The sequence below is a fragment of the Lonchura striata genome, chromosome 3 (genome assembly GCF_050655825.1).
Source record: "Lonchura striata isolate lonStrDom1 chromosome 3, ASM5065582v1, whole genome shotgun sequence".
In the NCBI taxonomy this organism is placed as follows: domain Eukaryota; kingdom Metazoa; phylum Chordata; class Aves; order Passeriformes; family Estrildidae; genus Lonchura; species Lonchura striata.
In genome coordinates this window covers 44374643-44390317 of record NC_140705.1, presented here as the reverse complement: position 1 = coordinate 44390317, position 15675 = coordinate 44374643, and the positions used below count along the sequence as shown (strand labels likewise).

The window sequence follows — 15675 nt, the reverse complement described above, 5'->3', positions numbered from 1 at the left end:
GGCAAATCTTAGTCAAACTGGACTTGAGGGAGAACATCCAAAAAGACAGAAGTTTCTAGAAGTTTCATGATAAGGGCTGCTGAGGAGAGGAAATAAATCACCCAGAAATTATCCCTCAAAGAGGTGGCAGCCTGACCTCACTATTGGTTAGCCATGACAAAATTCCACAGGAATTTTGTAGAAGCCCCAGCTGCAGGGAAAGCTACAGCCAGACTTTGCATCTTCCTGGGCACTACAATAAATTGATTGTGGGACTCAAATGTGGCTTTGTTAGTTCCAGTCCTTAAGGACCACCTAAAGCCTGCTGGTTCTGCTTTAGTCTCCATTCTTTCTCCCACACTGGGAGCTCTGGGCCCTCCTGGTCTTGGCACAGCTGCCAGACTGGTGAGAGGGCAGCACAAGGTAGTGGTGGAACCACCTCTCTTCAGTAGAATATCAGAAAATTGTGGTTTGTTAGAAATGCATGTGCCTACAGTACTGACTACTGCTGTGTTTCTCAAATACAAGAGGATTTTCTTTCTCCTTGGTACCAAGGAGTTTTATGCTGAGTTGACTGAATAAGACTTTCCAGCAGAATAATTTCCCTGAAAGATTAGGAAAGTCAAACATTTCTTAGGATCTCCATCATGTCTGAAATCTCTTTATCCTACATATGAATTACCTTTTCTCTCTTAAACTGATGCATGCACCAAAGCTGAACTCAATGCTTTTATTCTCAGCTGTTGCTGTTTAACTGCTCCCCTCTCTAAAACTTTTTATTAGCTTTTTTTTTTTTAAGGTGAGAACCTGAGAGGGGTCAGCTGGAGCATAACTGCTCTGCTTTTCCCTTTCACTAGCATAAGTGATGGCTACACATGGATTTCAAATTTGTTTCAGCTCTTACTGGGAGCTCTTTGCAGCCTGAAGCAGGGATTGATTGTCTGTGAAGAGGCTCTGCGGTAACAAAGGCAGAAGTCAGGCAGGGAAGGTCTGGCATGTGAGCTGTCGGAGGTGGTGTCACTGCCAGCTGACCCATCATAAGACTGCCGGGAACAGCCAAAGGGTGCCCTGCTTGGGAGGTTCTAGTGCCCTGCTCCCTGCTAGTTTGTGCTTGGAAACAGATTGACTAACATAATAGAGTGATTTTGTAATCTGTCATAATACCATAAGCTACAGATCCACAGACTTTGACCCCTTGCAGGTATAATGAGCTCCTTTATTCAGCTGCACATGCTCTCTCGATGGGGGAGAGAGAGGGGGGCTTTTTTCTAATTATATATCCAAAGCATATGTTTTGCCCAGAAACAAAGCATTATATTCATTTGTGAAATCCTATAAGCTTGGCTCTTTTTATTAGCCAGTTAACTAATTGACAGTTAAGAGCATGTATTAATATCATGGTGTAACCATGCAGTCACTTAATCTGACAGCTTTATTAAAATCATAGCATTGCTCCTCTAAGTTGCTACAGTGAAGGGCTGTAGCAGTTGCATTAGAAACACTGGTATTCTGAGATATAAAGCTCAGCTGTGAAAAAAAGTCAAAATAACAACACACAAAGTCTCAGCCTGGTATTGGTCTCTGTTAATCCTTTGTCAGAATTGGAGAAGAGCACTAAAGGTTCTTGTATGTGTCTTTAAAAATCTGCCCAATCAATTTAAAGTAGGTTTTAGGAGCCTAAAAAACCATTTGTTCATACATTATCCTTTTTTCCTTACTGCATCAGAAAATTGTAGCAAAATGCAGATCACTGCACATCTGAAAGAATAATGCAAAGCTCTGGGTGCAGTTTGGGCAGGGGATGTGTGTCACACTGGGGACAGGGGGAGCCCAAGTACAGGTGTGGATGTGGCACTGAACACAGCCCTTCCGTTTGCTATGGTAGTTTAAAAAGGTAAATGACCTGTACATGGAAAAGCTTAGAAAATAAATACCGGTAATGGAATCAATGTCATCATGGTGTGATGACATTGTACAAATCAATCTTACATCCTCACCTCACCAAAGTAATACTCTCTATAGCAGCCCATGTTTGAAAGGGTTGAGGTGGCAGATTTTTGTCACAAAGAGCTGTGCTTTCATGAGGAACGAGAATAAAAGCTCTACAGAATCACATTATTCCTTTCATTATGCTTGCACAGCTTCTGCATCTGGTTTACAGATCTTTATTACCTGGTGCCTGACATATAAGATGGAGAATACAAAACAGCTCTGGTTTTGTCAAACTGATAGCTACAGAGGGGGACAAAAAAAAAAAAAAAAAAAAAAAGAAGATGGAAATCAGTGAAGCAAAAATAAATATGAAAACCACATAATGGTATTTTTGCCAGTTTTTACTTCATACAGATTGACAGAGTCATGGTGGGAAACCCAGAAAGCTTTAAAATGCCCCCGCACTGAGCAGCAAGGCTGCCCACTGTGGGCATGCCTTCCCTGCTGTAGCTATGAGAGCTGTATTTGGCTGGCTGGAGCTGCTGTGCATTTACTGGCTTGATGTGATTCACTGTGTGGTCAGGACAAAGCAAAGATGTGCATGTCCTTATCCCTGCAAAGATGGGCTAAATCCCTCTGATTCAAACTTCTCCCTGCACTCCTGCCCTCTGTGCCTGACATGCCCATGACTATTATTTTAGCTCAGCAAGACAGGACCAGAGTACAGCACCAAAGGCCTTACAAAAGAGGCTTCACCCCATTCATTTATTGCAAACTTCCCATCTTTTACCATGGGCAGCATTGAAGTGAGTATCACAGAAATGTGTAGCCAGACTGATCCTACAGCCAATTCCTGTAGTATGAATGATCTCATCTGGAATGGTTGAGACCAAGTGGAAATTACCTTGGCTGGGGAAGATGGGGCTGGGGCTGGACATTTCTCATGCAGAGGCAGAAAAGTCAAAGTGTCTTCAAGCAGGTGCTGATTACACTGCAGCCAAGAAACCTGTTCGTGGGGAAAAAAAAGTAATTTTTTGAAGTAAAGAAACCTCTCAGTGAGAAGTGAAGTCAGTGGGTACACATGAATATGAGCACACATTGGTGCTTTCACTGGGCAGAGGCTATTAGAAGAGAGCACATGAGCCTTGGCACCTTCTGCAGTCCATTGCCCCTTTCTCTGCTGTATCTATCTAGTGCTACTGTGCTAGGGATGTTCAGGGGTATGCCCTAGCCTAGCCCTTTTAGCATCCACCTATGGATCTATTACTGTCCATCTAATTCCTTAGTCAACTAGCTGACACCATTTGACTCCCCCAGGTTTATGCAGTTGCCAGCAACAGAGGTTCACTGCCATCAGCCTAACAAATGTCTCTTCTAAACCAAGCTCCTACTTGTTTCCTCCAGTCTCCCCCATACTGATGTTTGCTGATGCAGTATTTGTGAGTCACTGTTCCACTTGGCTGTTGTTGCCAAAGCTTTGTGAACCTTTGTATGTCCTTTCTCAGCCACCTCCTCTGCAGAGCCCCAGCCTGCCTCTCTGACCCCCATAAGATGATCTTCAGATGATCTCCTTGATCATTTCAGTTGCCCTTTCCCATCACTCCTCTAGTTCTACACACAAGGGTATGGGTCAACAGGTGTCTGCTCCAGCCACCAGTGGAAAGTGTAGCTCAGCCAGCAGGAACAATTTTCGAAGTCCTTTTTATTTTTGCCATGATATCTATTAGAATTCAATCTTGATGAAAAAGAATTTTCATCCTTTGCCTTCTGAAATGTCCTTCTAAACCCAGACAATGTTGCCCATTAAAATAAAGCAATGAACAAAGTAAATTAGAGAATGGTAGTTAATTAAATATCATAAATGAAAGCTGATAAAAACTCTCTGGAAATCAATACAAGCCTCTGTGCATAATATTGGTGACCAGTAACAGGACACAAGGGAATGGCCTGAAGTTGTGTTGAGGAGGATTAGTTTAGATATCAGGAAAAGATTCTTCACCCAGAGGATGGGTAGGCACTGGAGCGTGGAAGTGATCACTTCCCCAGGGAAGTGATCACAGCACCAACCTGACAGGGTTCAAGAAGTGTTTGGACAACCCTATCAGGCACACAGGTGGGATTCTTGGGGCTGTCCAGTGCAGGGCCACAAGCTGGAATCTGTGATCCTTGTGGGTCCCCTCCAACTCAGGACATTGTCTGGTTCTAATTTATGATTTATTACATTCAAGGTTTTACCACTATTTCTTGGACAAACCTTGCACAGGTAGCAGCCAGGCAATGGTGTCAATGTGAATTTTTTCTGATCACTGGCAGCATGATTGTGATCATAATAAATAAAAAGTCAAGGAAAGCCTCTTTTAAACATTCAAACAACATCTGTTAAAAAAGCCCAGCCATGGTGAACAGATGGCTGCTATATATTGGAGCAGACTTGGGGGGAGGACCATAATATCACACTTCCCAAGCAATTTCTGAGCAGCAGAAGAGAAAGCAGTACCTCTAATGCGAAATCAGAGGTAAAATGAATTAGGTGGTGATAACCCTTGAAAAAGAAAAGGTATTTTGTGAGTTTCTGTGCAAAGACCATTTGAGCTCTAAGCTTCATAATCAGCTTGGAAAATAGTTTAACCCACAGGAATCTTTGTGACTTACTTCTGTCTTCCTGAGTTTGCAAGGTCAACTATCAAAACAGATATAGTTTGGAGAGCTTTGAGTCACAAGCAGTGGGCATAATTTACAAATGATTTTCTGTTTCTAAAGGCAGTGCTATTGCATCATTTTTAGGTCATGTTTAACAATATGGCATAGAATAGTTAATTTAAACAAAAATGGGAAACTCAGAGGGGAAAAAGGGGGGTGCGGACTTTTCAGATAATCCACTTACTGCATCTTTGTTGTGCCTATCCTCATAATACCCCTGAGTCCCGGTTGCTGGATTTAGCTGTAACACTTAACCAACTTCCAAGAGAAGCAGCAGCCGTGCTCCAGCTTGCATTGCTAATATTGCTGGCATTAGTGCCCTGTGGCAAAGCCTGCACCTCCTCATGGTGTGGGCTGCTTGCAGCTGCTTCCTGTGTGCAGCTGGGTGAAAGACAGAGAAAAGGGGAATGAGAGAGTGAGAGAAGGGAAGGGGGGAAGGAAGGAGGGAAGGAAGGAAGGAAGGAAGGAAGGAAGGAAGGAAGGAAGGAAGGAAGGAAGGAAGGAAGGAAGGAAGGAAGGAAGGAAGGAAGGGAGGGCATTGGCCCTAGGTCAGTGGGAAACCCTCATCTTCTAAAGTACTGCTCAACTTCAGTATTGCATCCTCACAGTTACTCCCTAGCAAGCAACAGCAAAGAACAAAGTAGGCCAAAATGCCAACCAAATTGATTCCTGATGGAACTCAGCCACTGGATTTCTACTAAGGGTAAAACTCCAGAAAGTCACAGCCCAAATGTTACAGACGAGCATATAAGGTGCTTAAGCTCTTATCTTCCCTCTTAACTGGCTCTTCTGGCACTGCACTTTATTTAGGAGCACTGTGGGGTTTTGAGCTGCCACTAACCTCTGCACTACTGAGATACAAGCTGCTAGCACTTTGCCCCAGGACCTTTTTCCTGAATTTGCTACCTCTCAGCAGGAATAACCCACAATTTACTCTCCTCTGAAACTACCCACTGGATGAAGTTCTGCAGTATTCAGCACACTGGCCAGGAAAGCTCCCTTTTCCCATTGTCATGGTTTTCCCTGGAATACAGTTAACTTTCTTCACAGTGGCTGATATGAGGAGGATATGATTTGATTTGTGCTGGAAACAGCTGACAATTCAGGGATATTTTAGTTCTGCTGAGCAGCACTTGTACAGTCCTGCCCTTCATCTCTTTCACTTTCCCCATCCCTTTCCTATTGGTCTGGCACAATATTTGTGCCTATCCAGGAGTGGATCTTTGGGGATATTTGTGGAAATTGCACAAAAATATTAGGAAGTGTGCCAAGGAAATAAATATTTTCTTACCCTTGTTGGGAAGCAAATTGGACATTGAGGTGGCAATGGGGCAATCCCAAGAGGGAGCTATACTCCAGTAGGTAGTCCAAGAAGAGGTTAAAACATGGGACCTTTCTTCCTTGTGTGGTCATGTCAGAACACCTCTGTAGCTCTGGAAAACACTAGTTTTATTCCCATAAAAAAATCCAACAGGGTTCATGGCTCTTCAGTATGATCACACTAAACTCTTGACTGGAAGTCATTGGAAGAATGGGCCATCTTGTGTCGCAGGATAGACTCAGAGAATGAAGATTTCTAAAATAGCTGGGCCAAACACAAAGACTCCTGTGCAACATGGCTTGCAGTGTGGATCAGGAGCAGAACCAAAACAGGGACTGGGAGCCCACCCAACATGGCTGGGCAGCCTGAGGTGGATCCCAGACACACACAGGGCAGATCCTGGTGTCTTTCTGGTGTTTGCAGCTTTTCCATGGCGACAGGTTCTTGTGAAGCCCTCACAAAAAGCTGTTTTGTTAGCAGTGACCATTTAAATGAAATATGCCATATAAACCTGTTATCTTTTCTCTTTCTCACCTAAACACACTAAGAGCCTTCTTCTTTTGTTGCTTTGATGGCCCAGATATGCTAGTCTTATGCAACCCCACATTGCATTTTACTGGGAACTAGTATACTTACAAAATTGGCAAATCATTGGAAATTCATCACCTTCTCATTGGACTTGTTTGGCAGCAGCATGAGATGGAGAATATGCCAGCATTGTGTTGGATTGCCATTGTTGTAGAAGAAGTTTGTAGAAATATAGCACTAGCAGCTTAAACATTAATAGCTAGAGTGCACAAAGCCTATAAACTGCAGCACATGAATTGTAATAACCATATTACAACATGCCAAATAGCTAACTACAGAATTGGCCAAAACATCCTTAAGAGGATGTTAAAGGGGATGTAGAAGCACTGTTTACTGGATAAGATGACCATTTAGTACTCAAACAGCAAGAAAATCAAACTAATGCAATACCAGCAGATCCTAGACCTCAATATTATGGAATTGTTGCATGAGGGATGGGGAATTTAGATTGTAAGGAAATAATTGCCCAGGGATCTCTCTGTTCAGGGTCCCTCTTCAGAGACACCCGGCTCAAGCTGTAGTGCTATTAATAAAAAGGACTGTGTAGAAAAATCTCTTTTCAGTTTATTGATTTGGTGAAAGCTTGGAGTTGAACTCTGCTGTGGTGGTTGCTGTGTGTAATTTCCATAGCAGTTTGGGGACCCAGTGGGACTCTAGACATCCAGCACTAGATGTTGGAAGCTGTAATCTCCAAATGTCCAGGTACTGGCATCACCTGAGAACTTTGGGACAGGAGACACGATTAATGAGTGCTAAAATTCAACCACTACATTCTGGATATTCTGGCTTCAAGTGGGTTCAAACTGCAGCTCAGAAGCATGGTAGGAGAGGTGTGCATGGCTTTATCAGAGTAAGGCACACAAATTTGGCATACAGGTATGGGGAATGTACCCAGCATAGTGAAAGGGATGCCCCGAACTGAGGTATAATTTAGTGGAAGCTATTAGAGCTTGTGGAGAATCTGAAGTGAACTGGACCAAAGTATGGGAATGCAGGCAGAAGGTACAGGAACACCTTAGTGATATTGGGGATGATCACGGTGGGATTTATCAAAACAGAGAGGAATGACCACACAGAACTTTAACAATGAGCTAGGGGCAAAAGTATTTGTTGATCACCCTGGATATACAGAAATATTTTAAAGAACATATGGCTGGGTTGCAAGGAGAGACATTACATAAGCCCCCAAGTTTTATGGTTATGTTTATGTTACATGTTTATGTTTGATGGATGGGAAGAAACACACATAGAGCTGAACTTGCAAAGGAAAAGCAACAGGAAAAGCAACAAGAGGCTAGTCTTTTAGTGGCAGTACTGGCGAAGAGTTTACAACTAAGAGGGTGAAGGAAAGGATTTCCCCCTTGAAGAGAGGGCAGAGGTAGGTCAGATAAAATATTTGAGAAAAAAAAAAAAAAAAAAGAGAAGATTTGTAATTAAATGTGAGGAAAGGTGTCATTCCCATTCCCATTACTGTGGGAAACTCGGTCACTGGCAAAGAAAATGATCACTACTTACGAGGGGGCATCATGGGGAGCTGGTCATGGGAGATGTAAGACAGAAATCATGAAGTAATCTTCTAAGACTGAAGGCAAGAACTCATTATAACTGGAACTGGAAATCTGAGTTTAGGGGATGTGGAAATTATAGTAAGAAATAGGAATAAAGGGACGTGAAGAAGATTTGTATTAGGAGAACCATGCCTGTCTTTTTGTTAGGAAGAGATCGCCCCCAAGCCCTAGATATACAACTACAGCTATCATTCGGAGTCGTGATTTGACAATCACGGGGGTATGTGTAACATCTGAAGCTCAGGAGCCCGACCTGGAGATACCTGAGCCGCTGGAAGTGGTGCCCAAGGAAACGCGGAGTCAGTCGGGGACTGCCGAAATACGCCTGAAAGCAAAGGGAGGCGCGCCCTCTGCTGTGAGCAGCATCCCATCCCCCGGCAGCAGGGAAAAGTAATCAAAACCAAGGTCAGCATCTTGCCCAAGGAATCTTGGAAGTGCCTGAATTCCCATATAAAACCCCACTGTAACCAGCTGGAAAAAACCAGATTGGATAAACATGGGTATCCTGAGTTTCAATTTATTCCAGATTTGAGAGCAACGAACCAGCATGTCTCACACCCCTCAGTGCCAGATTCCTCTCCTGCACTCTTGCAAATCATGCACTGGGCTACATATTTTATTTTACTGCGACTGATCTGACTGCAGTGTTCTTCAGTATTTCCACACATGAAGAAAGCCATCCCTCGTTTGCATTTACTTGGAAGAGACTTCAGCTGATGTGATCTTGTCTTTCAGAGGGGTTTAATGGCTCTTTTACCATATTTTCTCAGAAATTAAAAGAAGATTTAAAGGATATTCCGTTACCTGGTGGATTAATTTTAGTGCAATGTGTAGATAATTTATTTCTAACACCTAGTAGAAATTGCAATGACTGTTTGAAAGATATTAAACATTTATGTACTGCCTTAGCAACCAAGGGCATATCTCTATCCAAGCTCCAGCTGTGTCAAATGGGAGTGATTTGTTTTAAAGGAAGGACAGCAAGTAATAGATATAGAAAGAGTAAAGGTTATAGTTTAATTTCTTTGGTTAGTTAAAAAAACCACAACCAGTTAAAAAAACCACAACCAGCTATGAGGATTCTTGGGTGCAGCTGGGTTTTGCCAACTGTGGATACCAGGATTAGTGGAACTAATGTAATCTCTGGCTGAAACAATAAAAAATGAAGAAATAGAACCCATTACATGGGGGCCAGAATGGGAAAAAGCCTTCAGAGCTATAAAAGGGCCCTTGGTTTTGGCTCCAGCTTTATGACTTCCAGACTACACAACGCCTTTTGATCTGTATATACATACCAAAAAAAAAAAAAAAAAAAAAAAAAAAGACTGCATAGTGGAGTATTAATGCTGAAATTAAGACCTCATTGAAGACCATTTTATTCTAAGTGGATCCGGTGGCAGCTGGAGCTCCAATGTACAGTAGGTCCATGCCAGTGGCAGCTACAATAGGGAAAAAACCTCCATCTTTAGTATTAGGGTACCCAATTACAATCTACATGCCACATAGAGTTGAATTACTTCACAAGTAAGTGTCTCCCCAATGTGCCAATGTGCACAAAAATACAAACAAAATCTTTTAAATGTAAATGGGTAATTCTACCTGGCAACACTATTACCAGTATCAGGAGAAGGGGAAGAGCTCTACTGACATGACATGTAATCCAGACTATGAGTGAGGCATGAGCAGATCACAGACAGAAAAAACCCAGGTCTTGTTTTATTCACAGATGGATCATCCTACTGTTTGCCAGAGGCCTCCAGCAACAGTTAGTGCTTAAGGGGCAGAGTTAATTGCCTTTGCCTGAGCAGCAATGCCTGGGAAGCAGAACGTGAGTATTTATACAGATTCTAAGTGTGCTTTTGGCATATGCCATGCAATATTGTGGAAAGAATAGGGGTGTCCCACCTCCTCAGGAAAAGGTGTGGCTAATGAAACAGAAATGTGGGACTTGTTGGACACAATTCAACTTCCCAAATAAATTCCTGTAGTTTGCTGTCCATTCTGTACAGGGGACACTACCCTAATCAGCCAAGAGAATGTCCTAACTGATGCAGCAGCAAAGGCCACAGTTTGTCAACCAGCAGCGAACATCATAGCAGTTACTTCAGATAAGAGCTCATGGCCTGATGTTGACCATCCAGAAAGATTATGACCAATCAGGTGTGACAAGTGAAGAAAAGGAACTGTGGAAAAAGTTGGAAGCAATGCAAGACTGAAGATGGAATATGAACAGTAGGGGGAAACCTGTCTTACTGAAGAAATAACTGATAACTGAGTGGTTCTATGATGAAGCTCAGGGAAGAATGGAAGCAGTGGCTAATCAAGTACTACAAGTATGGGCAGATCTGGGTGTCTAAGCAGCTGCAAAAAGAGTCACCTGTCCCACCTGTCATAAATTATTACCTACAAAAGTGATTTGTGAAATCAACCGTGAGCATTTTTCCCATTCCAAAGATTGCAAATAGATTATAGGGATATGGCTGCAGCATGTAAATATAAACACTCACTAGTGATAGCAGCTTAATTTTCTTAGCTTCACAAGGGGTGGCATGCACAATTAGTAATACCAGTTGTTGCATGTACATTGACCGAAGTGGAAGGACTTCAGCCAATGTCCAAAGTTGTGGGAACAAATAAAATTAATGCAAAAAAATATAAGAAGACAATATTTCAGCAGGATTCCAAGAAGTATGGAATTCATACTTATTTACCAATTCACTTATGGATTTACTTATTCACCAATACTTTAGCAAAAATATTGACTCACCTCCTGGGTACCAGATTAGGAGCTTGGGCAAAATGAATTCTTTATAGGTTATTCAATTTTATTATGATCTTTGAAATAATGTTTGTTTTTTATTAAATGTGATAACACTTGCTTTACTCAACACCTTAGAGTATTCTGCTCCCATGTTAGAGCATTGTTAATAAAAACAAAGGCAGGACTGTTGTAGAAGATGTTAGCTTCAATTTAGCATTCGCAGCTTAAACATTAATAGCTAGACTGTGCAAAGCCTGTAGATTGTTGTATATGTGCTGTGACATCCATATTACAGCATGCTGAGTAGCTAACTACAGAACCAGAAAAAAACAACCTAAGAGGATGAGAAACAGGATACAGAACCACTGTATTGTCTAAGGAGATGCCCACTTAGAACTGCCTACTAACTAAACAGCAAGCAAATCAATAAAAAGTAAGAAGACGCCAGACTCTAATATTACCATTGATCCCAGCTGTCACATAAGAGGTGGACGTAGATTGTAAAGGTATAATTGCCACGGGATTTCTTTGTTTGGGTCCATCTTCAGAGGTGCCTAGTTTGATCTGGAGGACTATTAATAAAAAGGACTTTACAGAAAAGTCTGTTTTCGACTTACTGATTCCGCCTAAGCCTAGAGCGGAGCCCTGCTATGGTGTCTGCTATGCCAAATTTCCACAGCACCATCTGCCGGCCTCATTACCTCCTGAGATCCTGGCTACCCAGACTGTCAGCTGTGCAGCTGTGACAAGGCAGTCCACCACCTCACAGAAGATTAGCACAGTCATGACATGTGGGACACAAATTCCCACAGCATACAACATATCTCCTAGGTTTTTATTTCCATTTTACAGTCATAAAATCTTCTATTCTGTTTGGAAAGTACGTATCTGTTACAGATGCATTGTTCCAAGTTTCACCATTCCTACTCACTAAACCAGTCCAATTGTCATCTTTGGCACCATACCAGGTTTGTCACTACTTTTCTTCCACAGAGATCTGGGGACCTTGTCAAAACACACATTTTTCTGCCAGTAATTTGGGTCCCTGGCTCATATGATTAGGGATTAAGGTAGGATTGAACTCAGTCAGCTGCAGTTTTGTAACTAAGCCTGATAAAAGCCTGAAGGTGTGGTAGAGACAAATCAGCAGCTGACAATCTCCCATGAGATCAGAAACACCAGCAGGTGATATGCAGGAGAGGTGCCAGTGACTGTGAAACCACTGTGCCAATGCCACGTGTGTGACACTCTGTAACTTGAACCTAGTGTAGGGTGCTGAAGGAAAGCCAGGTGGATGGCAGAAGTGCACTGTGAGATGCTGGGGGCAGCCCCCACGGCTGCAGAATCCACCTGTGCACACCTGGCTTATGTGGAAGGGCTCATGACAACTGCTAGTAGCACGACAGGGCTGTGTTGCAAAAAAGGGACACTTTGGTGAATTGACATAACAGGCCCTCAAAGTATTTGAGAGCATTTTGGGAAGATCAGATTCCTCTAGGTTACAAATAGTTATCTAATCAAGATATCCCATAATGATATCTTCACCTGCAGTGGACCACATTGGTTCTCAAAGCCAAGGACCTGGGGTTGTTTTCACCAGGGTGACCTTTCAGACAGGCCATGAGGAGAAAAAGAAACATTGCTTTTTCCTTTTTCCTGGGAAGCAAGGGATCATGTCACTTATAGGGATATTGGGTAAGGAATGGCACTCAAATAAACCATAGGGGTTTAGGTTAGAATGGTCTCTGCTCACTGCTGTTCAGTTATGGAGCATCCCCCTTCTGGCTGGGGAAACCTGCATATCAGAGCTGATGGCAGGAATTATTTTTCTCCAGCCCTATTTTCCAGTGGCTCCTGGCTAATACCTGGAACAGGCTGGCAGGGAGAAGGCAGAAAGAGGATAAGGCTGAAAGCAGCTCCTTATGATTCCCTTACTAGGTCAGTTAATGCCACAGGCAACCAATCCCCTCACACACCAACGGGGCAAAGGAGTGATGTTGCCAACAACAGACAAAAAATCTGTAACTGAGTAGCGAAGCAACAGCATTAAGAAACTATCTGATGATCTGCAACAGAAGCAGTGCCTGCTTTCCTCCTGATCTGACTCCTGTGATCTGCTGAATACATTGACCAGAGATTTTCTACAGGACACTGACTTATGCTGCTTCCTGTGTGTATTTTACAGTGCCTTGTAAGATCTTGGTTCACCTACTGCTCGTCCTTCAAGCTGGTGCCCTCACAAGCCTTCCTCATCTAAGAGGCTGCTTTCACAAAACCTGCAGGAACAAAATTGTCTGTGAAAGCTCTGTCCCTTTATCTGCCTGAAGAAGCAAACTCAGCAAATGAACACAGCTGGAGGAAGAACATTTCCTCTGCTTACAAAACTGGTCTGATTACATGTGTAGGTTTTTACCTGTCATGTCTTCTTTACTGTGCACAGCAACTTTTCACTGCCTTGCTGTAAAACATTAAGGACTAGAAACCCAGAGGGAGATGAATTTTAATGCATTCAGGGATCTTCCAAAACATCTACTGCAAGAGTTGCCATCACTGCAGGGAGTGTACAACACTCAGGGTATATAGCAAAAGACATAGAAGGAAATATCTTAAACTTTGTCTATGAACCTACAAGGATCTAAACAGAAGCAAATACAGAGTGTATCAATGAAAAAAATTAGAATCTTTTATAAAAAAAAATAATTAACACAAAATAATTTCCAAGAAAAACTAGAGATTTCATCTATTCACAGATTACCACATCATGGCACCAGGACATTTGGTGCTCAACTCATTGGTTGCGGCATTGTGTTATCTTTCTCTCCACTTCCAACATCAGTCTTTGTTAATGGGACAGAACTTCTTTCTAAGGTATGCCTAATGCTTCTCTTGCATGGGATGCCATCACCCATTTCTGTGTCATAGTTTCCCATAGCCTGAGCTTACAAGAACTCAAAATGTGAGATTTTTTATAGGATTGCAGTTATGAGTGGCTGTACACTGGACCGTGAATCTGTAGAGATGAGTATATTCCCACAAATGGGCATGATTAGCAATCATTTCTCCCTCAAGGAGGTAAGTTGCCATTAATGATGTGAATAGGATCATCACAGTACTTTACTTTTGATTTCACACCTTTAGGGTCACATCCCCTTGTAGAGCATGATCATGCATACAACTAAATTCGGAATTAGACACATTTTAAATTGTTGCTCTTACACGTTTGATGAGGGTCCACCCTCTGAATTCTGAGAACTCTATTATGTCTGAAATACTTTCCTGTTCCCAGACTCTTCTTGAGAAGAGAAGAGAACAGAACAAGAGGCAACAGGCAGAAACGTAAGCACAGGAAGTTCCACACATACATGACTCAGAATGTCTTTATGTGCAGGTGACTGAGCACTGGAACAGGTTGCCCAGAGAGGTCATGGAGTTCCCCTCATTGGAGATGCATCAAGAACCGTATGTATGCAATCCTATCCTGCTGAATGGATTCAGGACCTTGATAGGCTGGAGAATTAGGCGGAGAGAAACCTAATGAGGTTCAACAAGGACCAGTGTAGGATACTGCACCTGGGGAGGAATAACCTCAGGTGCCAGTACAGGCTGGGACAGATGTGCTGGAGAGCAGCTCTCTGGAGAAGGACCTGGGACTCCTGGTGGATGCCCAGCTGACCATGGGCGGGCAGCGCCCTTGTGGCCAGGAGGGCCAGAGGTACCCTGGGGTGCGTTGGGAAGGGTTGGCCAGCAGCTCAGGGGAGGTGATCCTTCCTCTCTACTCATCCCTAGTGAGGCCACGTCCGGAGCGCTGCGTCCAGTTTTGGGATTCTCAGTACCAGAGAGACAAAGAGCTACTGAAGATGGTCCAGCAGAGATGATGAGGAGTCTGGAGCATCTCTCTTATGAAGAGAGGCTGAGGGAGCTGGGCCTGTTTAGTCTGGAGAAGACTGAGAGTGGGTCTCATCAACGCATATAAATTACTCAAGGGCATTTGTCAAGAGGATGGTGCCAGACACTTTTTGGTGGTGCACCGTGAAAGGGTGAGCATAGCCACAAACTAAACCACAAAAAGTTCCACCTCAGCATGAGGAAGAACATTACGTGGGAGGGTCTCAGAGCCCTGGAACAGGCTGCCGGGCAGGTCGTGACTTCTGTCTCTGGAGATATTCCAGATATTCCTGTCACCTGCTCTAGGTGCTGTCACCCACTCCTTGGCAGAGGGGTTTGGACGAGATCGAGAAATTTCTTTCAGCCTTACCGAACCTGTGATTCTGCGCTCTGATGGCTCGAAGGCGCTCTGATCCTGCTTTAGCAGGGACATTAGAGCGGAGAGCCACCACCGGCCCCGCTCCCCGGGCTCCCGGATCCGGGATTTGGCGATTGCCGGGGGGCGGGGCCGCGGCCGCGCCAATGGGCGGCCGGGCGGGTGCCGCGGCGGGCAGGCCGTGACGCGCGCGGGCTATGGTGGCTGAGCGGTGACACGTCTCCGCTCCGCCCGGCGAGGGGCGGGCGGGGCAGCGCGCCTGCGATCTCGCGCGATCCCGGGGCGGCGGCACCGGGCCGCCGGCGGCAGCGGCGGCGGGCACGGGCGGCCGGCGCGGCCATGGCGGGGCAGCAGTTCCAGTACGACGACAGCGGCAACACGTTCTTCTACTTCCTCACCAGCTTCGTGGGGCTCATCGTCATCCCCGCCACCTACTACCTGTGGCCGCGGGACCAGCACGCCGGTGAGCGGCCCAGCCCCGGGCACGGCCGGCTTCTGAGGCGCCGCGACACGGCGGGGCCGGGCCGGGCCCGCCGCGCTCGGGGCGCCCGTTCGGCCCTGCCGG

The 15675-nt window shown here is 44.3% G+C and overlaps 1 protein-coding gene and 1 long non-coding RNA gene across 2 annotated transcripts in view; one reads left to right on the top strand and one right to left on the bottom strand.

Annotated features, from left to right (window-relative positions):
* LOC146767876 (uncharacterized) overlaps positions 1-15418 on the bottom strand; it is a 25275-nt gene extending 9857 nt beyond the window's left edge. The window contains exons 1-2 of the long non-coding RNA XR_014953709.1: positions 15105-15418; positions 2816-2917 (exon numbers count right to left, since the gene is read on the bottom strand). This is a non-coding gene — a long non-coding RNA (uncharacterized LOC146767876). The remainder of the gene's footprint in view (positions 1-2815; positions 2918-15104) is intronic.
* Positions 15404-15675, top strand: part of SEC63 (SEC63 protein translocation regulator) — a 54651-nt gene continuing 54379 nt past the window's right edge. Inside the window, exon 1 of the mRNA XM_021553824.3 lies at positions 15404-15573. Within this exon, the coding sequence (XP_021409499.2) occupies positions 15450-15573 (124 nt within the window). The 5' untranslated portion in view covers positions 15404-15449. The remainder of the gene's footprint in view (positions 15574-15675) is intronic.